General features: G+C 44.3%; 2 protein-coding genes across 6 annotated transcripts in view; both read left to right on the top strand.

Moving 5' to 3' along the window:
- Window positions 1-3,864, top strand: part of KPNA6 (karyopherin subunit alpha 6) — a 33,779-nt gene extending 29,915 nt beyond the window's left edge. For both annotated transcript variants that reach the window (XM_088153694.1, XM_088153700.1), the window contains exons 13-14: window positions 851-1,029; window positions 1,986-3,864. In XM_088153694.1, coding sequence (XP_088009820.1) covers window positions 851-1,029; window positions 1,986-2,173 — 367 coding nt within the window. In that variant the 3' untranslated portion in view covers window positions 2,174-3,864. The remainder of the gene's footprint in view (window positions 1-850; window positions 1,030-1,985) is intronic.
- Window positions 3,865-6,873: 3,009 nt separating this feature from the next.
- On the top strand, window positions 6,874-21,866 carry TXLNA (taxilin alpha). Of its 4 annotated transcripts, none has more exons than XM_007431949.4 (11): window positions 6,874-7,138; window positions 8,332-8,588; window positions 8,771-9,094; window positions 9,568-9,659; window positions 12,243-12,413; window positions 13,446-13,640; window positions 16,140-16,259; window positions 16,829-16,903; window positions 17,399-17,491; window positions 19,575-19,670; window positions 19,856-21,866. In XM_007431949.4, exons 2-11 carry the CDS (start codon window positions 8,366-8,368, stop codon window positions 20,195-20,197), a joined length of 1,731 nt encoding a protein of 576 aa, XP_007432011.1. In that variant the 5' UTR covers window positions 6,874-7,138; window positions 8,332-8,365; the 3' UTR covers window positions 20,198-21,866. The 4 variants fall into 4 exon arrangements, with proteins under 4 accessions (XP_007432011.1, XP_007432009.1, XP_007432010.1 ...); XM_007431947.4 differs by having other exon boundaries at window positions 6,874-7,141; XM_007431948.4 differs by having other exon boundaries at window positions 6,874-7,144.
- The last annotated feature ends 1,642 nt before the right edge of the window (window positions 21,867-23,508 follow it).

Raw genomic sequence — 23,508 nt, 5'->3', positions numbered from 1 at the left:
AAACTTAAGAGAACCCATGGAGCTCAACCAGCTTAATGCTTTTGGCACAAAAGGAGTTTTATTCTGTTTCCAAATATTTCTTTTAAAAAATCAGGAATTGCATATCTGGATAAAATGAGATAATCCCACGTTAGTTGATATCTAAGGAGCTCCCAGTTAGTAATCCATTAAAACTGTGATTAAGGAATGAGAAACATCAAGGGTAAGAAAAATATAGTTCTGTCTTGCTATCTGCCAACTGAGAAGGAAAATAACCAAATGTAGGATCGAAGCTTGACAAGAAAGTCATGTTCTTGAGATGGGCGGCTGTATAAATTAAATAAGTAAGAAATAAGACAGCTGGTTTCGTCCACCACATTGTATCATCTTTGTAAGAAGGTGATGATTTGGTTTTGATGAGGCAAAAGCTATGTCATACACTTCGTAACATGTGGATTTTATGGCCCTAACTATTCTAATACATGACAGCTGTTGGTTTATCCTTATTTAAAATATTACATAGCTATCTGTTGCTCATAAACAACACTCCTGCATGCTTGGGAAGAGAGGCAAATAATAAACTATAGAATAAAGTATACATATGCTGATACTTCATTTTTTCCCTATTAGTTATAGATTGCTAGCTTAGAATTTTATAGAGAGCCTTAGCATGACTTTTGGATCCTGGCATCTACCAAAATTTCTTATGCATCTTCAGGGTTAAAAGCTTATACACTATTTGCATATCTTTAACCATAACTCATCCCTTTCATGAATTGCTGGGTGTGTCTTCTTAGCAAGCTCTCAAAATCTTCGAATCCCAATTTTACCAGTAGTGTCGGTCTTCTGGATCTTTATGCTTCATTTCCAGATATTTAGTAAACCTGGGCTGCATTAAACCCCTGTGTGATCTTTTGACTGTCATGGACTCCAAGATAGTTCAAGTGGCTCTGAATGGCCTGGAGAATATCTTGCGGCTGGGAGAGCAGGAGGCCAAGCAGAGCGGCGCTGGCATCAATCCCTACTGCAGCCTCATTGAGGAAGCTTATGGTGAGTCAGCCTGCCTGGCTTGAAGGTAGCCGCATGTATTCGCACATGGACGTTCTCAGTCGAGGTTCCCATCTGAGGAATTCCTTCCCAGCGGGGCACGCCTCATGCCCGTTTCTCTGTTGTCATAGTTTAAATCAAAATGCATTCATTGGACTGGGATAAACTTTCCTGCATGATTTACGAAAGCATGTTTGATTTAATTTTTTAAATTAATTTTTAAAAAAATCTTTGCAGTCCATTATCAGATAACTCAGAGATGTAGTAAGTAATTCTTCAGTCTTACCTTATTCCATTTCTGCCTCTGCCCTTTTCCTCTCCAATGCTCCCAACCCTCCATGTTCGGATGTGATCATCTACCCCTTATCCTGTGCTGTCTGTTCTGCCTAGAATTATACTATTGCTTCAGTTGACTTGTCCTAACCCGAAGACCTGCAAATATGTTGAAGTACAATCCCATGGTTTCCACCATAGCTGAGAATTATGAGAGTTTCATTTGGAAGCACCAATTTGGGGAGCTCACCATCTTATGGTGTGTAACACTTGGTATTCAGAGACAAGGTCATAAGGGAGCTTGAGATGCAAATGTCGCACCTGTCTGCAACTTCTAAAACCAGATGCTGTGAGCCCAAGAAAAGGCCTCTCTGCTTTAAGGAGTTATGGGTGCTGCGTTCGCACCTCCAAAGTACAGCCTTATGCCATATAGTCTGAAAGGACTTGTGGATCCTTCATATTATTGAACTACAGGTCCCAGGCCCCCTTATCCGTAGCCTTGCTGGATGGGCTTGTTGGGCAAATGATGTTACCCCCCTGAGCTGTAGTACCCAAATGTTTCCACAGGCAAAATTGTGCAAACAGTCAAGATCGTTGTGAGTCAGGGATTTTCTTTTTCACTTGAATGTATAAACCACCCAAACTTCGATGGGGAAGTTCATTTAAATGATGTCTTTCTCCTCCAGGCCTGGATAAAATAGAGTTTCTCCAGAGCCACGAAAACCAAGAGATCTACCAGAAGGCCTTTGACTTGATTGAGCACTATTTTGACAGTGAGGACGATGACTCCACTTTGGCCCCCCAAGTAGACGAAGCTCAGCAACAATTCATCTTCCAGCAACCCGAGGCCCCCATGGAAGGCTTCCAGCTATAACCGGTGTGCCGAATTGAGGGGAAGAAGACCGTCCCTTTGAGGGAAAGTAACCTGCAGAGAGCCTTCCTGCCCCCAGCCCTGTTTCTTTCTCTGCCACGCAGAAGGCTGCAGTGCCCGCTCCACCTGTTGCCAAACAGCTTTCTCCTTTGCCGACACACAGCAGGAGTTGTTTGCTCTTTTCTAAAGAGGAGATACTCTTACACACTATTTTTTTTCATTTTTTGCTGCACGAGTGTGTCAAAAAAGCAGGTGCTGAAGTGGATGGAGGAGGGAGGTGTAAATCACTTATGCCTTCTAGTTTGTGGTTTTCCTCCAGGTTTTTTCTTTTTCTTTTGTGGTGTATTATTTTTTTCTCCTCAAATGAGATTCTTCACTTGGGTACTTGAGAGATGACTTTTTTCCCCCAGTGGGAGAAGGCAAAATAACATGAATCATAACCAAGGAATCTAATCCTGGATGCTTGGGTTCAACTATTTAAAAAAAATTGCACATCTTAATTTTTATTAAAGACTCTTCTTAATCTGCCAAATGCACCACTTTGGCCCACACTGGGGTTTTTTTTTTGGGGGGGGAGGGGGAATCCTCTTGCCAAACAGCACCTTTTGAGGGATTTGGGCCAAGTTGCTGCTGTTTTTGCCCCTCTCCTCTAGTTCTATATATATATATATCTATATAGATAATGCTCCTGTACAGAGATGCAGGATGAATTGGACTGTCCCATCAGGCATTGGGAAGATTTCCCTGGTCATGTGGGGAGAGGATTTTTTAAAGGAATTTAAAGATCCAACAGAGCAGCAACCCCTACCACCTCCTGAAGATCCAGTCTTAAGGGGAAGGCACAAAAAAGAACTCAAAAGCACAGCTGCCTTTGAAGGTGGACTTGACTTACATTTGCTACTGACTGAAGTGTTGAACTGGTAGAAGAAACCCCCTCTTGCATCTTTACTTGAAGAAAAAAAATTGCAAAACTCATTGAAGCCTTTTGGTTTGTGTCATTTTATTTTAAATTTTTCTTTCTCTTGGACAGCTGGGGTGGGGACGACTCTGCCGTGTTTCTTGAGAAGGGAGTGGTGGAGCTACCTGGGATGGCTCCTCATTTGCCCTCAGTTCCAGCAGTCAAGTGGCCTGTGTTTCTCAGAATTACCTCCTGCTCACAACTGTATCGTGTACATTTTACTTCAAAATGAAGAAGTCAAAGCTCTGTATTTTTTATATATTATATATACATGTAGACATTTGTCTAATTTGGTCTCGGGGAGTGGGGACTAATTCTCTGAAGTGCTGATAGAGAGGATGCTCTGTGGCAGGCCCGCCCAGGAACACGGCCATAAGGAACTCACGACAGCTGCGGTTTTCTTGTGTTCCCCTCTTTACCTACTGTACGAGCCACACAATTTGGTGACCACCCTTTCCCTGTAGAAAGACTGGCCAGCAGAAAACGAGAAGCCGTTGGCTTGTCACTTGGATGGTGAGGCCCCTTCAGGTGTCTTAATGAAAGCTTAGATGATGTACACAGCCCCTTCTTTGCTCTCCACCATTTGAATAAGGTTCTCAAAGCCTTCCAGAACAGAGATTCAGGCAGGTGTGAAGTTGGATGTGAAAGCCTTGGGCTGTATTTTGTAATAGAGATTTGCTTTTCATTGTTTAAAAAAATGCCAAGGAAGTTTAATAAACTACATCTCTGCATTCAATGACTGCAATCCACATGTGATTGGAATGAAGGTGTTTGTTTTTTGGGGTTTTTTTGGCAATGTCTGGCCCATTGGTGGAATAGCATGGCTGCTTTCATTTCATTCTTGCAGCGATGGCACAATCGCCATCCTTGGAATGGGAGCCAAGGCTGTGCTGGTTTGCTTTTGGGAATCATGGCTGAGTTGGCTCTCAGAGGGCCAGACGGTACCAGGCAAAGATTTCAAAGAATCACAGACTGATCCCCCTCTTGCTCAAGGTTGAGATGTTTACAGCAAGAATTGTATGTTGGTAGAAATTAATATTTGTAACGAAATGCAGTGCCTTTAAAGGAGAACATTTATTTATTACATTGAGAAGTTGCATAACTCCAAAATGACTCTGGGTGGCTTACATAATTAAAAGAGAAAACAAGCAAAGAAGCAAAAAACACGCCCGGGTTAAAAAAAAAGTCACCCAGTACCTAAAATACTACCCAATAGTGTCAGGGGCTCGCAAACAACCTAACCCCGGGCCTGTGAGCAAAGCCATGGTTCTAAAAGACTTTGGAACCCTTGCAAGGTGGGAGCCGTATGCATTGTTGGGGTGGGGTGAGGATGCTGTTCCAGAGGGCGGGTACTATGACAGAGAAGGTGCATTTCCGGGGTCCTGCTAGATGTTCATTATACACTTTCTAATGAACACCCCCAGCCCATACCACAAAGGCCTTTATACACTTCAGCCATTCACTACCTTTGTAGCTAAAGAAAACTTGCTGGGATCCAATATGTTTGGGCAGCAACTTTTCCCAGGATTGTGCACTGGTTTCACGATCCTGGGAATAGGGCTGGTCCTTCAAGAATTACGCAGCAGCATTTTCTTTGTGCTCCAAAGCACCTCCTTTGCTTTCAGATCTGACACGCTGCATAGCTTTCGTATGCAATTCCAAATACTGTAATCCAGAACGCAGAGACAAATGCTACAAGCATATTAATAAATATATTCACATATTTACTCAGATGTTTGAACAAAGTAAAATTGTTGGAAAATAACCTTGGTTCGGAATGTTCAGGAATAAATACCATAAATAATTCACTCCCTGTTAAACTTAAATTTTTGGTGGGTCTGCAGCATGCAGATTGTCACCTTTTACTTAGGTATCCTGGTCCAAAACCACGTCTTCCCAGAAGAGCAAAAGCGTTTGGATTGCACAAAGCAGTATGAAGCTGTGAAGCTGTATTTATATACTGCAAATACTATGACCATGTAAGTCCCTTTATTTAGGTACTGTTTTTGATTTCCCAGGAAAATCAGGATGCTTTCAAGGAGGGAGGGAGGGAGGGAGGGAGGGAGGGAGGGAGGGAGGAAGAGTGTATTAGGGAATTTAAGCCTGACTTCACCATGACTTCATAGTCACAAATAGACTGTCCGGTATAGAGGTGGATTAGGTTTTATCAAGGACTCTCACAACTTATGAAGAAGAAGAAGCAGTCTGTCTTTTGGAAATGAAATGTATTAAATGAATTCCATAATAATTAGGACTTTGTTGGGGGGGTGTCATTCAGTATATCAAAGCACAAAGTCAAACAAGAAACCTCAAAATCTGGATTCCCCTGAATAGTTACTGGGGGAAATCTCAGGCCCCAAGCTAGCATTGATATGTGTCGCAGCTGTGAAAACAGTCAACTTCATGTTAGGAGCCATTAGAGAAAAGGACTAATGATAAAAGTGATATTTTGTATATATAATTTATAAAAATATAACTTTTATAAATTTGTGTTCACTTTTATAGTATTTAAGAAAATGGTTCAGTATTAGGTATAGAACGCATAACAAGTTACGTACTGTATTCAGCAAACTATTTTAAGAATAGCCATGTTTAAACTTGCTGTGCGCCTAGAACAATCTTAATTAAATATTTACATTTTGGGCCATTATAGAATTACCCTCAGGATTATGATTGGCAGCACTTTGAAGACATGATTGGTTGATTAAATCAATTTATATGGCGACCCATCTCACAACTCCGGGCAACTAACTAGGTATTAAAACAATAAGGATATTAGCAGAATAAAAAACCAACAATGGTCACCAAGGATGAACCCAAGAAGACAATAAACATTAACCTCTCCACAGGTATATTCCACTTTTTTGGAAATGAGTCATATGGAAGTATAGTCAAGACCAGGGTTTTCCAAACTTGGCCACTTTCCCTGGCAAAGACCATCAAGTGCATGAATGAAGCAGCAGGACCAGTCCTTTTGAGATTGATAGACTGGATGGATGGATGGAGATAGACACACTGGGTTTTAAAAAATATTTTTCTTCTTTTGCTTTTTCTTAATTTTTTAAGTTTCCACACAATTTTGTTCGATTGTGCGGTTTTCTTCAGTGCAGTGTTTTTCAAACTTGCCACTTTAAGATGTATGGACTTCAACTCCCAGAATTCCCCAGCCAGCATGGGTGGACTTCAACTCCCAGAATTCCCCAGCCAGCCATGTTCGAAGTTTGAAAAACACTGCTTTACCGGATCAAGGTGTTTCGCCCATTTATTCCTCTATGGTATTTTGAAAAATACAGATTTTTTTTTTTAAAGAGGGGAAGCAAGCTTCGGGCCCTGTCTGGCCGGGGTGGATCCCGCCTCCTCTCGGGCCTTGAGGCGCTCGGAGGCCGAAGCCGAGCCCGACTGGTGGCGGCCGATCAAGGCTGCTTGGCTTGGATGTTGCTCAGGCCTGCTTTAAAGACTCAGATCACTGTTTTATGCTAAATAAAACATTATATTATAAATGCATTACCGCCCGAAGCGCGCCCACATTCCCACTAAGCCAGCAAGAAGCCGAGTCCTCGCCCCCAGGGAATGCTGGGAATTGTGGTTTTCAGGCCACTATCGCCAGGCTTCCTCCGCCGAGAGCGATGGCCGCCGGGAGCTGTAGTCCAATCCAGATTCCCGCCTCGGGTGGCGCTTTTTCTTCTGACGTTTCCCAGCATGCTCTTCCCGGTCCCTCCCGCTGATTGGCCGCCGGCAGTTAACAGCGCAGGCGCAGTGCGAGTCCGGGCTGGAGCTGCTTCCTCGCAACCCTGCAGAGCTTTGAGGAACCGCTGAGCGGAGGGAGGCTGGAACGAGAGCCCGGCAGCCGCCGAGCAGAAAGGAGGAGGAGGAGGCCTGGGGAGCCGCGCGAGGACAGCGGAGGGCCGGGGCGGGCGTTCTTCTGGCTCGCCGAGTCGTTCGGATCGCGTCATACTTCTCGGGCGTGACGTCAAGGCGGCAGGGAGTGACGTCAGCGGCGTGGGAGTGACGTGGTAGTACGGTGGGAAGAAGCCTGTGGAGCTTCTCAGGGGAGGAGGAGGAGGAATAATAAACCCAACGGAAGTAGTCCTGGTGCCGCGGATAATGGGAGTGGGGCCCCAAGGGCGGAGGGGGAGCGGGAGGAGGGCGTGGCCCGGGGGGGCGAGGACTCCGCGGCCCCTTTGCAAAGCGAGCTTCCAGCGGAACCTAAAGCAGCTGGACGGACCCTGCAGGGCGGCCCTACGCCGGGCCGAAGGAGCGAGATCCTGGCCCGGGGGGCACCGGCGCTGAGGCAGGCAGTTGGGGGCCGGGCGCTCTGGGGAGGGAAGGCCTTGGCGACGGGGCTGGGGAAAGCGAGCATTGAAGGGCCATTTCAGGAGGGGCTTTTGGGGAGCAGGAAGAGGAGTGGTGGGGGACGCGGGGCCGGGGGAAAGAGGAGGGAATTGCGGAAGTTGGGCCCCCTGTGGAATGGCTGAGGAGGCGGATCGGAAGAGACCACCCTGGAGGATCCTCGGGAGAGGGCCCGAGAGCGCCGGGTTGTCTTTAAGTACTCGGCATACTCTTGCAGGCTGTTCCTGGGAGTGGTGCCTTTCGGGGCTTATGCAGAAACGAGGCTGGCCGTCACTTTTTGAGATGCCTGTAAAGGGTGGGAGCCAAGAGGGATCCCTGAATTTGTGACTCTCCAGTGTGCTGGCAGCGACAAATAACTGAGCTCTGCTTTAGGCAGGAGCGGTGCGACCATGCCCCACCGGCCAACCTTTAAATCAGTGGCAGAGAAGTGGAGTCGGGAAATACAAGGACAGTAGCAACCATAATATAGTTATAAAAAAAAAAGAATATTCCCAAATCGAGGAAAAGAAACAGATTTCTCTTACTGTCTGAGTGTGTGTCATGTCTTTACTCGCTTTGCAGTATTGCTCTGCCAAAATATCTTTAAGTGCAGCTCCCAGTTACAAGAATTTACCCAATCCTATGCTGAGGCCATACTATTCCCTTGGCAAACAGATCAATCAGTGATATTCTGCAACGTGTGACAGCAATAGTTGCTAGTACATTGAGAGAAACTCTTAAAATTGCCACTTGTTGGCTGTAACATTGGTGTTCCTATGGCTACATTTTACTCTTTATTTGTATGTGTGCTGTTGCCTTACCTGACAGTGAATAATGATCCCAAAATAATAACCCTTGTTTTTCTTTTACATAGAAACTGTTGAAAGTGGCTTTGAAGGCAAGGTACAATGAAGAATCAAGATGGTGAAAGCAAAGCTTCTCTTCTACCCCCCAGCCCTTCCAAAATAAGTGATAGTCTGGGGCTGGAAGATAGTGACTTAGCTGAGGCTCCAGGAGTGATTGCAGGAAGTGGAGATTGTCACCACCAACTTGGCCTCTCCAGCTTGAAGCACTTTGCTGATGACAGGCTTGAAATGCCAGTGAATGAGGAACAGAGGAAGAAAGAAGAGGGTGTGTTTCCCTGAGACTCATAGTTTTATTTCTATTTAAACTTACAGTCTTGGGCCACACCATCATCTGAGACAATGTCCTTTCCTAATTCTCATAGCAGCTGTGTTTTGATTTTTTCTCTTTGAACTTCTCCCCTCTGAATATTAAATGGTGTTTTATACTTGAATTTCTACTTTCTGCAGCATGTCTGGTGGAGGAGGCTGTACCCCAGCCTTGCCAGCCAGTCCCTGATGTCTCTGAAGAGCTGAGCAGACAGCTGGAGGACATTCTAAGCACTTACTGCAGGGACTCCAACCAGGAAGGCCCTGGAGATGACAACGGTCAGAGTGAGTCTGTGGAGCTGGACGAGCCAGAGAAGTGCCGAAGCGAGTCCCCCAGGAATGGGGACCAGGAGCAGAGTTGCCCCGAGATCAATGGCGAGAAGGAGGGTCCCAGGGGAACCGGCGATGAGAGTGGAGAGCGTGACCAGAAACGGGTCCAGGAGAAAAAGAAGCCCAGAGGGCTTGGTAGGAAATGTTCTGCTGATGGTCCTCCATTCTCTTTCTTCTTCCAAGGCAGTAAAGAGGATCGGGGAAGGGACATGTGCACAGAGGCTACCCTATTCCCCATCCCCCTCCCCCCATTGCTAAATCGTTCCAGCTTTCCATATCCTTGAGGAAAATTGCAAGGAGAGCACCAGGAGTTAAGATGTTGGTCTTGGATAGGGCAACTGTGTTAAATCATTTTGGGTGATTTCTGGCAGCTCAAACCCGCCTACTTTTTAAGGTGGTTGTTGTGAAGCTAAAATGCAGGGAGGCTCCCAACTAACTTACTTTGAGCTAATATAGCAGGATATAACTGGAAATATTGCTAATTTTATTTTTCACATTCTAGAGGCTTTTTGGTTCCCAAGACACTGCTGTTCCCAAGTCCCTCTAATGCTGCCACTGTGTCTTTCTGCTTGTTCTGATGAGTCTTTGCTTTGTCCTTTGCATTCCAGGCAAGGAGATCACCCTTCTGATGCAGACCCTCAACACTCTCAGTACATCTGAGGAGAAGCTGGCAGCCCTCTGCAAGAAATATGCTGAGCTGGTCAGTGCCTGGCAAAGCGAGAGGGGAAGCTGAGTGGGCAGGAGAATTTTTCCCACTCTCATCTCTGCAGGAAAATGGGTTGCCTAAGGGGAGTTGGGTGTGTTCAGATCATCTTTGCTTGGGCAGTTGCAAGAGATAAAAGAATCATCAGTTTTCAACCCAAACTGCAAAACTTTATATTCCTTTTGGGACCTAGTGTGGCAGCACAGTTTTATTTCTTGAAACAGGGTGGCTGCTTGACTCTTTTGTAGCAAAAATAACAGAGTTTAGTGGTATCTTAAAAAGCAACAAATTTATGATGATGTGAAAATTTATGGAATAGTAGCGATTAATTTTTAAGATAGCAGAAGCTTTTTTTTCTTGTTTATTTTAGGTGTCCAAATTGGTTTTTAAGCTTTAATTTGCATGGTTCAGTTGTACTGAACTAGGCCAAATGTAAAACTAACTCAGGCACAAGACCTTCCCAGAAGCTTCTGTGATGTTATAAAGTAGTTGTGTGAGAGAGAAAGAGAGAATAATATAGGAAGCCTGAGTAAAAATACTGGAAAATATTTATTTTAAAATGCTGCCACATGTTTCAGGGGGTATCTTCTTCTTCAGAGACAATTTCTGTTATTTTTGCTGAAACGTAGAAAAGATCTACATTGAGTTGCTTTACTCACAAGCTTCCATAATAAATAAGCACTGATGTTCTCTGTCAGCATCCTTGATGTTCAGCAAAGCTGGGATGAGTGTTGTTTAAAAAGGCTGGTTAATTTAACAAATCATGTCTGCATTGGAGCATATTCAAGGGTAATGTAGAGTGAAAATAACCAATACCTAGATGATTGCACCCCTGTAGGAGTTACAAAGGTTTAGGGCTGCATTTCAGGTGTGCTAGAATTGCTGAAATAAAGAAATGTATCCTGGTTGATCCCCAGTTTTTGAAGTTATAAAATAAAGTGGTTCCTTGGTTTGTGGAAAATAAAAGTTGAGAGAAGTGAGGTAGTTCTTTGTATTTACAGAGCAGGAGATTAATTTGAGCTTGTCTAATAATACTGTGCTTAAAAAAATAAAATTGGAGCCTGATAGTTAGAAGGTCTGACTTCAGAGGATAAACATATATTTGCCTTTTCTTTTTTGTGAATTGGAAAATATTTAGTCATCCAAGAGTGGGAGGTTTAGCTGAAGTTAGAGAATATCAAATCAAAAGAGGTTGGGATTTGAGATCTTGTCCAAAACTTGGTAATTTTATGAAGCAGCTTTGAAGTCTTTAAAGAGATGAGAGTTGGCAGAAAGAGATTTGGATCATAATTTGTTATATTTTCATCCTGCTATTTCCTTAGGAGCTCAAGGTGGCATATATAACATGTTTCCTCATTTTAGCCTAGTGGCAGTGACTTAGCCAAAGTTGCTTAGGAAAGTCTGCAAGTGGATAGGGATTTGAATCTGCTCTCCTCTTCCAGTCTTTAGCCCCCCTCTTGCCTCTCTTTGAAGCCCTCTTTGACTTCCCTCCTCAATTATATTTTTCACCATTTTGAGGCAGAAAATATGGGAAAAATGGAGTTTTAAGCATGTGAAATAGAATTTGTGAAACTGCAGTCAGCCACTCTCAAAAATTCTCTGTGTTTTACTAGAGGAGAAGGGTGTTCCTCAGGAGTCTAGTGTTGGGTTCTGTCCTTATCTAGCCAAAAAATGCTTCCTTTTTCCCTTTTTCTTCATATAGAAAAAAGAGAGGAGATATACTTGGTAAAAATATTGCCCCCTTGATTCTGTTGGCTTTGCTAAACTAGCTTCATCGTGTCTTTGTTACCTAATATGGATGTGATACAGAAGTAATTATATAAACAAATAGGAGTAATAAAGGAATACCAGATAAAAATAGAATGGATGAAGAATGTTTCTATTCCTTTTGAGGAATAGAATGGAAGGGAATTGGTTGGCTAGTCCCTTTGTTGTTTAGAAATCTGGTCTTCCAGGTTGATGGAGCATAGTCTTCTCCAGGATAGGTTGCTGTGCTGAAGGCCATGTTGTATAGAGAAGTTGGATTTGTTGTTTACTTTTTGACACTAGTGGTAATTATTTCCCATACCTTGGCTATCACTTGGAGAGAAGTACCATTCAGGGGCAGACACGAAAGTGGCTTTTAAGGGCCATGCAGAGTTACAGGGGATCACCTGTGGCTCATGTATCATAGCTTGGCTGCCCCATCCTACTTCAGCCATCTTCACTCTGGTTCTCTCCAGATACATTGGCTGATATCACCCACCATCCTTGGTTTGCTGAATCATAGTCCCGTGTGTCTGCAGAGTGCTTGGTTGGCAAAGGCAGAGCTAGTCAAAGAGGGAAATACATTAGCAGCCGTATAAGGGACGCCTCTGTCGGAGCCTTTCTCCTCCACAATCGTAGAGCAGTGTTTTTCAGTATTGTGGTGTCTGTTGTTCCTTTCTGGCCTACCTCAAGGAGCTGGCAACTTTGTCACTGCAGTATTAGCATTTTCTAATCCCCCCGGCATGCTTTTATTTTTCAGGGAGATTTTCCTGTCATTTTTGCTACATGATACAGTCCTTCCTTATTTTGTTTCCTTCTCTTGTGTCCCACCAGTTGGAAGAGCACCGAAACTCTCAGAAGCAGATGAAAATCCTGCAGAAGAAGCAGACTCAGTTGGTGCAGGAGAAGGACCATCTCCGAAGTGAGCACAGCAAAGCCGTTTTGGCCCGCACCAAATTGGAAAGCCTGTGCCGGGAGCTGCAGAGGCACAACCGCACTCTCAAGGTATGTGAGACTGGTTGATGCCAGACTGGTGAATTGTTACAGCCTACCTTGGCTCCCCCTCCACCGAACCCCACCTGTCAGAGCCCAGAGTGGCGGCTCATTCCAGTAATTTTCCAGGTGTCTACTGGCCCTTTGGGAGACAGGAAAGGGAAGGCGGGGTGGTCCTTTCGGCTGGCTCAACACTCTGTTCAAGGAGGGGGCGGGTTACAGTTAGGATCTAACCATGACAGGGCTGCTGACTGTATTTTGTCCTTTGCCTCTAGTGCAGCTAGGGCAGTCTGGTATAATAAAACAAGTGCATATTTTTAAAAAATACAAAATAATAAACATCCTCTCTCCATAATGGAAAGAATAATTAGCATATTGCCCACAGTCCCAAGCTGTGAAATCCTAGAACCAAAGTACATTCCCAAAGCTTTGAAGTCCAGCATATTGAGGGCATTGCTTAGTCCCTCCCACCTGTCACTACGTAACAGGCCGAGAAGAAGGGTAAAGTGTCTAATTTGGATCTGTCTGTCTGTCTGTCTGTCTGTCTGTCTATCTATCTATCTATCTATCTATCTATCTATCTATCTATCTATCTATCTATCTATCTATCTATCTATCAAATTTGTCACTGCCCATCTTGTTGAAAAGTGACTGTGGTCAGTTTACGAAGGAAGTAAAATCAATTAAAATACAATATAAAAACAATCTTAAAAATAATAAATAAATTCCAAGAATGATGGAATTGGTGAGTAACTCAGGAGTGACATCAGGGCACCAGCCACCCCCAGGATTGGTTAAAACTCTTATTGCCCCAGGCAAGCTGGCAGAGCCAGGTCTTTGGGAGAGAGAGTTTCATAATGGCTTATAGCAACTCGTTCTTGGAAGATCTGGCCGTTTAACCCGTGCCCATTCGGCCTGGCAGCAGCTCCCCAAGAACCTTCCCCAGCTTTGCTAGCTAGGAGATTCCAGGCCTTGGACTGGGACTCTTTACATTGTCAGAGTTGCTGCTCTGCTCTATAAACTCGCTTCAACTTGTCTAAACAGGAGGAGGGTGTCCAGCGAGCTCGCGAGGAGGAAGAAAAGAGGAAGGAGGTGACGTCTCACTTCCAGGTGACGCTCAATGACATCCAGTTGCAGATGGAACAGCACAACGAACGCAACTCCAAACTGCGCCAGGAGAATATGGAGCTGGCAGAAAGGCTGAAGAAACTCATTGAGCAATATGAGCTGCGGGAAGAGGTGAGCAGTCACAGGAGGCCGTGATGCTTGCGGCGGTCAAGGGCAGGGATGGAGGAACTGGTCAGTGGGCCCAGTCCAGGGTTCCAAGCCTCTTCATCCTGCTCTTCAGCTGTACTGCCAGTCCCCTTAGATGTGTCCCCTTTCAGATAAGCCATTTCCTTGGCAGCTTTGCTTCTGGGCTCTGGAAATGGCACTGAAGTGCTTGTGCAACTGCCTCATGTTTCTTGCCACCCTTGGGAGTGCTGGTATCTTTGGGTGCCCAGAGATGATTGGCAGCACTTTGAGAAAGGATAGAAGGCTCCAGGACCATAAAGAAGAAGAGGGAGTTGTCCAGCGGATGGGCATGGGAGCTGAAAGCGGACTCTGCTGGAGGAATGTTTTAGCTTAGTGTAAGAGAATAGTTGGAGGAGGCAGGGATAGATGGGGTGTGTGTGGAAAAATTGGGCCCATTCACCACTGACATGTGGTCTCCAGATGTTCCAAACATCTCCTCTGAGGAACTGCTGTTCTTAGTTGTCTGCTCTGATGTCAGAGGACTACAATGTGGAGGTGGAGAAGAACAGAGCCTGAAGTATCCTCAGATCTTAAAGTCTTATAATTTTTAGAATTGAAAAAGAAATGTTAGTGGAAAATTGAAAAATGAGTCCCAAAAACATAAGCACTGTGTGGAATTTAAAATGGGATTCTACTTCCACTGTTTTCCACCAGCTGGGAAGCCCGTAGGAAGGAAGGGAGAGGCTGCTGTTCTCCAGCAACTGGAATTCAGAAGTATCCTCATTCTGGTGGTAGGCAAAATAGCTCTAAGTGGCAAAGATCTTTTGGGCTTAGCTAAAGGTGTATTGCAGATCTGCCTTCACTTGCAGAAACCAAACAACCCCTGCTGCCTTTTTAAGGTTTCAGTAGAATATGTTTTCTTTTTACAGGTAGTCCTTGCTTAACTACCACAATAGGGACCGGAAAATTTGTTGTTAAGCGGGGCGGTTGTTAAGCGAGTCACACCCGATTTTACGACCTTTTTTGCAGCAGTCATTAAGCAAATCACCACAGCTGTTAAGCGAAGCATGTGGTTCCCCATTGATTTTGCTTGCCGGAAGCCGGCTGGGAAGGTTGCAAATGCTGATCACGTGACCCTGGGATGCTGCAACTGTCGTAAGTGTGAGCTGCTTGCCAAGCTCCTGGATCACAATCACATGACCTTGGGGCTGCTGCAACGGTTGTAAGTGCGAGGACTGGTTGTAAGTTCCTTTGTTCAGCACTGTTGTAACTTTGAACGGTCACTAAACAAATGGTTGTTAAGTGAGGACTACCTGTACTAGAATCCTGAGATTCATCAACTAGAGCCAAGGACAGAGGACGTAAGAACTGAAAAGTTGGCTGCTCAGGAATTTGTATTAAGTCCTAGAATTGGACTGAATTCACGGTCCTTCCCCACAATCATCCATTCCTGGTTACCCTTTTCCCCTTCAGCCTTATTTGGGATGGGTCATTTTCTGGTTAGTTCAGAAATCCTTTATAATCTTGTGTCAGTTATTTACATTTTGCCCATTCCAGCAGTTGGCATGGTTGGTATTTTTTCCTATTTTATCTTTGGCCACCGTGGATTCATTTTTTGAAGATGTGACGTTTCTGCTTAATATTCTGAGTTCTCTGCCAGGTATCAAATCCTGCATTTAGTGAAAGACATAACCATGTGCAAAACTAGCATAAAAATAAGAGGCTTGGATAATTAAAAAAAGGTAAACTCTTTAATCAAAGTATCTTTTTTTTTCCCTCGACAGTCCTTATGTATCAGTTGGGTGGGTGCCTTTCAGGGAAAATTCTGTAGTCGCATACATTTTGCATTAAGAAAATGCCAGGTTCTCCGCTGCATCTTCTGCAAAGGGATCCCTGGAAAAGGCCTCTGTGTGCTGCGGAAGAGGCTTCACCTGTTTTTGTAGACGATACTGAACTTGATGGCCCCAGAGCCTTTGTGCATTTAAAGCTGTCAGTTGGTAATGCCGGCTGGTGGCTGCACCTGCTTGGCTTTGTCTGAGCTCAGAAGCTAAGTCTGGTTGATACTTGGATTGGAGACCACTAGGACTTCCTAGGGCTGTGGGTTCAACTGGGAAGTTGAAAAAAACACGGTGGGAGAAGGCAGGGGCCAACCTCTTCCATATCGCTGCCAGCCACAGTAGAGGGGTGTGGCATCAAGAACTGAGCTTAACTTGGAAGAGGCTTTACCTCTCCTTAGCTGATCACCACCTTCAGGAAAACCTTTTTGTGTCTCAGTTTGTGTTGTCATGGTGACGCTGTTGATGTGTGCCCAAATACAGCATTTCGTGCCTGGAGAAGATCTCAGCCTCTTTTCTCATATGACCGAAGCAGCGTTGATATGAGTGGCCCTTCCTTTTGGGGCTTGACCAGTGAAGGTGGCGCGATCCCTGCCTTTGGATGGGCTTGGGGGTTCAGAGCTAAGCTCCAGCCGCCTTTGACTGACGCCTGTTGTGTTTCTCTCGGCAGCACATCGACAAGGTCTTTAAACATAAGGACCTGCAGCAGCAGTTGGTGGACGCCAAACTCCAGCAGGCCCAGGAAATGTTGAAAGAGGCAGAGGAGAGGCACCAGCGGGAAAAAGACTTTGTAAGGCTTTGCTTGGTTGAACAAACAGAAAGCTGGGGCGTGGCCCTGTTGCCCTCCTCAAACAGGACCTGCAAAGGATTAAGAGGGAGCAGGTTCCGGGACAATTCAAGAAAAGGAGGCATGTGAATGGGAAAGGATCCTGAGCTGCCTTGTAAGAGGCTGAAAATCCCAGGAAGCTCATGTGGCAGTTGTCAGGAGTTCTGATGATCCATTATGCAGCCGCAGCGTTCAGAGAGTTCTCCTTACGTGGCAGCCTTATCTTGTCTTTACCAGACCTAGTCATTAGCGAAGCACTGAGATCCAGATTTGGACGCGTTTAGGGACTTTCTAGAAGGAGCAGATGCCAGGCTGGGATCTGTGCTGCCTTTTTCCTTGGATTCTGAAGTCCATCGGTGGGGACCGGAGGCTGGATAGCAGCTTGGGGGCAGGGGCAGTGGGGTCTTGTATCAGGCCTTATTTGCCAACGGGATGGAAGGGAGTTCCCTGCCAGCAGAAACTCTTCCTCTTTCCTCGTTCAGGTGTAGGGTGTTAACCTTCCTCCTCCTTCCCCTCTTCCTTCTCTCGTGCAGCTACTGAAAGAAGCCGTGGAGTCCCAGAGAATGTGTGAGTTGATGAAGCAACAGGAGGCGCATCTTAAGCAGCAGGTGGGGCGGCAGGTGGCATCTTTGCTCTGCTCTTGTTCAGCTTGTTTAGCCCAAAGGATACACGTCACTTCCCAGAAAGGGAGCTTGGAGCTTGCCTTGGGATTGCAGGCTCCAGGAAAGGACATAAAGGAGACATTGTCTTTCCAAAACCAAATTTGGGATGCATCTGGGGCATCTGCAGTGGGAGTCAAAATGGTGGCCTTTGGGTAGCAGTACAGGGTCAAAAAAGGGGCAGGGCTCCGCTTGGGTGGTCGTGGCTGCCATCTTGACTTTTTTGCCATCCCCTCCACCTGTAGATGCCCCTGGATGGATCAGTGTTACTTGGTTACTGCTGCTGCTCTCAGGGCCAGGGGAACAGGAGTTTACAATCGTCTCCGCAAGAGGTGCCATCCTGGTCTCCTTTCTCTGACCCGGCCCCATAGAAAACGTGCTAAAAGAAGAGCTATAAATGCTGACGTTCCAAGCAGTCAATCCTCTCTGTTTTCTCTCTCTCAGCTGGCTCTTTATACAGAGAAGTTTGAAGAGTTTCAGAACACCCTTTCCAAAAGCAGCGAAGTGTTCACCACGTTCAAGCAAGAAATGGAGAAGGTACACCGTGCGCAAATGCTGTTGAGGGCAGACGCTGCTGCCCTCCTCAGCGGGGCTGGGGCTGGGGAATCTCTGACCTACCTGTGCCCAAGCCTGAAGGAGAGAGGGCGAATGCAGACCGACGTTTACTGTGCTTCCGAAACTGGCAGCAGAGCTAAAGGCTAGGACACATTGGCTCACCCCAGGCCTCAAATTATTTGGGGGTGGGGTGCAATGTCTCTTCTGGTCTTGTGGTCCTGCTGCGCCTAGGGCTGCGCAAGGGCGCTGGAGCCGCAACAGGTGCCACCAATGTTAAGAAAGCTTTTAAGGCCTCATTGCCCACCTACAGCCTTAGATTTTCACTTCTGGCCTACGGAACCACGTTTTTAAACTGAAAAAATCAGTTAGAAAATGGGTCAGTCCAGTTTAGGCTAATTGCTCAGTGATGGCAGCATTCCATGTTCTTTCCCAGCCTTGTGAGCTGAAGATCTTAATGGTGGAAATTTTGGAAATCAGCCACGTTAATGCCTTGCAGAGTCTTATACTCCCTAAGATATATCCCATTATTGCACATCACTTCCTTCTAAATGCCTTCTCACCTTGGATATATTTGCAACATTATCAGTGACAAAGATTTTAAATTCATTTGACAATTTGTTACAGTGCTTGGGGCTTCTTCTGGTAAATACTTAGGAGTGTTCATTCCCTGGTGCAGTTGCTTCCTAAGGAAAGTGATCTTTTCCATCAGACTGCCACTGTTTTTCTACCTATCGAGACTCAGTGTAACATTTTCCTTTTTTATTTATTTCCATACTTTTGGCTTTCTTACTTACCTGTGTTATCACAGCATCTGTTCTGCTGAATGGACTGTATTCTGATCAAAGGGACAGAACCATGTCAGTGTGCATGTAAACCATGCAGAAAGGAGAGTTTGTTCCATAAACAGGCTGATCAGGGTTTTTTTTTATCAATTGCTTTTATTGAATCTCAACATGGATGTTGAAGGTGGTACAGGTGTATTTGTGTTTTTAGAGTGTGTTTGATATTACTAAGTACATAAAATTCTACTGATTTTTTACATAGTATCATGTATTTTTATTTTATTTATGAAATTTATACACCACCTGAATCTAGCTGGGTCTGAAGAGACTTAGCATCCATATAATAAATACAGTAATAATACACTAATATAATTAGTAAACAATGCATAGCCATAATAATTATCCCTTTCTTGAAACATGAGAATTCCAATAGTAACCTAAGAAGCTCATTCAAAATTCATGGGCAGAGAACCTCTTTGAGAGAAAAAAGAATATAATGGCATAAGAATATTTGCTAATCTGAAGGTTCTGCATGTTAGAATGATGGTTAAATTTAGGCAGCACTGCACCATCTGCTTTTATTTGAGTGTGTGGCTTCCCTACACAATTAGGAATTTATTACATTTTTCTTAAATGAGATTTTTTTCCTGCTGTTACAGTGGCGTTTTAGTCAAGAAGATACACTTCAGGATCAAAAATATATTGCTCAGATCTTCAGGACTCCTGAGCTACTCCCTCACCTCAAATTAAAAATGCTGCTCTAAAAGATCAACAAATAGAAATCTTTTAGAGCAGCATTTCTCAGCCTTGGCAACTTTATGATGAGTGGACTTCAACTCCCAGAATTCTGGGAGTTGAAGTCCACTCATCTTAAAGTTGCCAAAGCTGAGAAACACTGTTCTAGAGGGAGTCAGTTACAAGGTCTTTTAATATATCTCTCATCTGCTTATTAGCAAATATATAACTAGTATATATATTAGAATATATAACTAGAAATTACATTCATGTTTATCTGTTTGAGCTACATTTAGTTTTTATTAAGCATTTAAAAAAAGTTTTAATATCTGACTTCATTAAAAAAAAACTTTGAAAAGAAATCAATGATTCTATTCACATTCAACTGCCTTTGATTGCAAGAGCAACAGCCATGCAATCAAAGTCTTAAATGTACCATAATAGTAGTTCTTGGCTTGTAAAGGTAAACAGGACAGGTTCACACAACCTTGAAAAAGTAGGTAGCGCTTTGTAACCGCTGTTTCTTTGTTTCTGTTGCAACTCCATAGATGACAAAGAAGATCAAGAAGCTGGAGAAAGAAACGACAATGTATAGGTCCCGTTGGGAAAGCAGCAACAAAGCCCTTTTAGAAATGGCAGAAGAGGTAACATGGCCCACTTCTCTGGGGAGATCTAAGCGTTTTCATTGTGGGGAATGTAGCTAAACAGGGCACCCTTCCTAAAATTGGGGCTGTCCTCTTAATTTCCTTCCAATGGCTTTCTTCAGACGTTTTCTTCCTAAAGCCCTCCGAAAGCTGACTCTGAAATTGATGCTATTATTCCCACGCAGAAAACCCTCCGAGACAAGGAACTGGAGGGTCTCCAAGTGAAAATCCAGCGCCTTGAGAAGCTATGCCGGGCCCTGCAGACCGAGCGCAATGACCTGAACAAAAAGGTACAGGACCTGTGTGCCTTTGCGTCTCTGACCGCGGGGGCAGACGTCGAGGGACTTCCCAAGGATCAGTCCCAAGGCATCCCGGAGGAGCTGGCGCCGCAGGGCCCCCTGGCAGGAGAGGGCTTTACTCTAGCCCAGGCAGCGTGCCACCCAGGGCTTCCTGAGCAGTCCGGGGCATTGAGCATAGGAGTGCCACCTGGGCAGCCAGCCGAGGAAGCTGCTAACTCTGCTGAGTAAAGGTGGAGGAAATGAGGGCAGCTCGCAGATTTCTCCAGATGGATCCATTCCTCTCTCGAAGCCCCATGCTGGGATGAGGATTGTTCTGGGGCTTTCAGGTTTTCCAGTTAAAGCTTTTGACAATACTGAATGCTTTTTTTTTTTTTTTTGGCTTTTAAAATAATCTGTCTCTCTATGTTATCCAACACCATGTACAGCAGCAAGGTCCACCTTTTATATATAGATCTATAAATGAGATTGATCCAGTTCTCTGCGTGCTGTGTGAACATCTAAGTGTGTGGCAGTTTCAGCCATGATCCTTTTCAAAGATGGGTGCAGGGAAACTTGCTACTCTGACTCTCTGCCCATTTTAACATCTGGCTGCTGCGGCTCACTGTGAGTGCCATGCTACGAATACAAACGCAAAGCAAAAATCTGACACCAGTGGGACTTTGAGGATTAATCCTTGCTTTTTTTTTTTTTTTTTATAAACTACCAGACCTGCCGTTTAAAGCCAGTGCTGGAGACTCAGGAGTTTGATAATGTTGTAGGTTATTCTTTTTAGCCTGTAACTCTCGGGGGAGAAGGTGGAGAATAAAGCTGATGTGTTTCTGTGACATGGGGACAGAGACCAAGGCCGCACGCTTCGTTGGTTTGGGTAGAGGAGGTGTCATCTCCAGGAGTTTGCTACTTCCAGAATTTATGTCTCAATAGCCTTATGACTTCACAGTTGCCTCTATGATTATATGTGTGCATGCACACAGACACACAGACACAAAGTATATGTACTAAAGATTTAATCCAAAGGTTTTTCTTCCTTAACTGTTTTGCACATGATGAGCATTCCTGCCTGTGTTTGTGCCTGGTGAATTTTGGGTGGCAAAGGTGAATTCTCCTGTGTGGAACTTTCGAGGAGACAAAACGTAACCTCCCACTCCAGACCACTTAGGTGGTGAGCCCAGGAGCTAGAACCAAACTTGGCCCAAGTCTTTGGTTGCCTCAAGTGATAGCACTTTTAATGGATCATTTGTCTGCAGAATCATGTGGTTATGGCAAGGAGGTGTCCTCAGAGTTTTTCGGTAATGTTTTTTTTAATTTGGACCCTTCTTCACTTATAATCAATACATTATTTTAATTTGTGCCATTTCTGGTCTTAAGACCAATCACAAACTTTATTCTTTTTTTAGATAGTTGCTAAAAGCAGAGCCATTTTAAGTATTAATGCACAATTCTTCTATTGCTAGTAGTTTCCTTTCCATTTAAGGGGAGGTATTTGGGAAAGCTGGTCACTACTGAGTGCAAGGCCCATCTGCCCACCGGTGTATATGTCTCTCTAGAGAAAGAGAACTGGGTTTTAGGAAATCAGCACCGTACTACAGTTTGTACAGTGTAACCCCTGCCTCAAGTGGCAGATCAGTGCCCCTGTGTTCTGTGGGGTTCAGTTGCTGCTGAAATATCCCTCCACTTGGTCAGCTGGCAAGAAGAAAATGAATGAATGTAAATGGGCCCCACAGCTTTCCAAGAGGAGGAGGAGGAGGAGAAGGAGATTGTCAGCTGAGGAGATCACCTTTGTCCCTATTTTCCTTTTTTGAGATGTCAAGAAAATCTTCCAATTTTTAATGCTGTTGTACAATAGACTATATCTCAATTGTTGTATGTATCTTTGTACCCAATAGAAATGCAACATGTACCTGCTGTTTGTCCTCCTCCTTTTTTGTCCCCCAGTTTGACATTGTGAGACAAGCTGTTGAATTTGGTACATAGTAGATGCTTCCACCCCTCCCGCCAAGTCCTGCTGTGCTGCCTCGTGGTGGTGGTGGGAGGGGATGAGCGAGAGATGACGGGAGCGCCTACTAAGAGTATAGACTCCCAGCAGGGTCGCCCAAGGCGCAAAGGTCTTCTCAGCTAAAGAAACGGGCGCCTATATGGGCAGTAGCGATATAGGAAGATGCTGGAGCCGAATGACCATCTTTGTGACAACAGCAAAGGGATCATATAATGCTGTATTGGAGAAAACAATGGGAAATGACTCCTGCGTTTTACCAAGGAGCCCCATGGTTAGACAGTTTAAAGTGATTGATGATATCGTGCCAAATGATGCCAAAACTGTAAATAGTAAGGAAAAAAACAGTTGGACTGAACTGCCTAGGTATAAAGCAGAAAACAATTTGTCATTTTCTGTCAAACCGACGCTTTCTTCACTGCTAACACATTCTCCAAACCAAAACAACACCCATATCCATGCGCAATTCTAGATAGAGCAGACAGAAATCAAACTGACTATATTGGTACAAAGAGGTGGAAAAGTGCAGTTATAATAGCCAAAACATGGGCAGGGTTGACTCTGGGACAGATCACAAACTGCTGATGTGCAAATTCCAGTTCAGACTAAAGGGAAAGAACAAAGACTACTAGTTTCTACAATATGATCTTGAGCACATACCATTTTCAAAGAGAACTTCAGGAATCATGTTGAAGCCCTGAAGCTCATTAATATGTAACCAGAGGAACTATGGAATGATATCGGATAATTTGTTAAGGATGAATGTGAAAAGAGTGCTAACGATGAAGAAACAGAAGAAAGCAAACTGGATGTTAGAACAAACTCTGGAAATGGTGGCTGGTAGCCTGAGGATGCTCTCTCCGCCTTTTTAATCTGCATTGTAGTTTTAACTTTTTAGCTTAATTTTAACCTTTTGTAGTTTTTTAACCTATATATTTTTTCTAGGATTTTCTAGTTTTTTATCTGTAACACTGCCTAGAGTCACTTGTATAGTGAGATGGGTGGCATATATAAATTTGAAAAATAAATAAATAAATTGCCAAGAAGAAGAGAGGCCAAAGTCAAGAAAGATAAAAATCTCAGGAAGAACTTAACAAAGAGTTTGAGAATGCTCTTAGAAAAGATAAGCAATATTACAACATCTGTAAAGACACTGAAGATGGAAACAGACATGGAACAAACAAGGAAAGTCTTTCAAAAGATACCTGAACTCAGAAGGAGGTTCCAACCTCAAATTGGTATGCTAAAAGACACCAATGGACAGATAGGACGTGATTCAAAGAAGATCAAAGAAAGATGGAGTATACTGAAATGTAGAGATGTAGGGATCCAAGTAGAGATCTAAGATACCTTAGAAGATACTCCCTACTTAAAAAAAATTCTAGTACTAGAAGATTAAGTTAGTTCACACTCCGATCATAACCAAGTGGGGAGGCTACAAGAACTTTTACAACATCCACACAAATATGGCAAGCACCGAAGGTTCTTACCACACAAAGGTTCTTACCAAGCTATGCCAGCAAATCTAGAGAATGACAGTGGCCAGCAG

The sequence above is a fragment of the Python bivittatus genome, unplaced genomic scaffold, assembly GCF_059951505.1.
Source record: "Python bivittatus isolate LINGU-HERP-01145 unplaced genomic scaffold, Pbiv_v1 ctg000040_np1212, whole genome shotgun sequence".
NCBI lineage: Eukaryota > Metazoa > Chordata > Lepidosauria > Squamata > Pythonidae > Python > Python bivittatus.
Note: the sequence above shows the minus strand (reverse complement) of the source record. Positions and strands in the feature narration are given on the sequence as shown.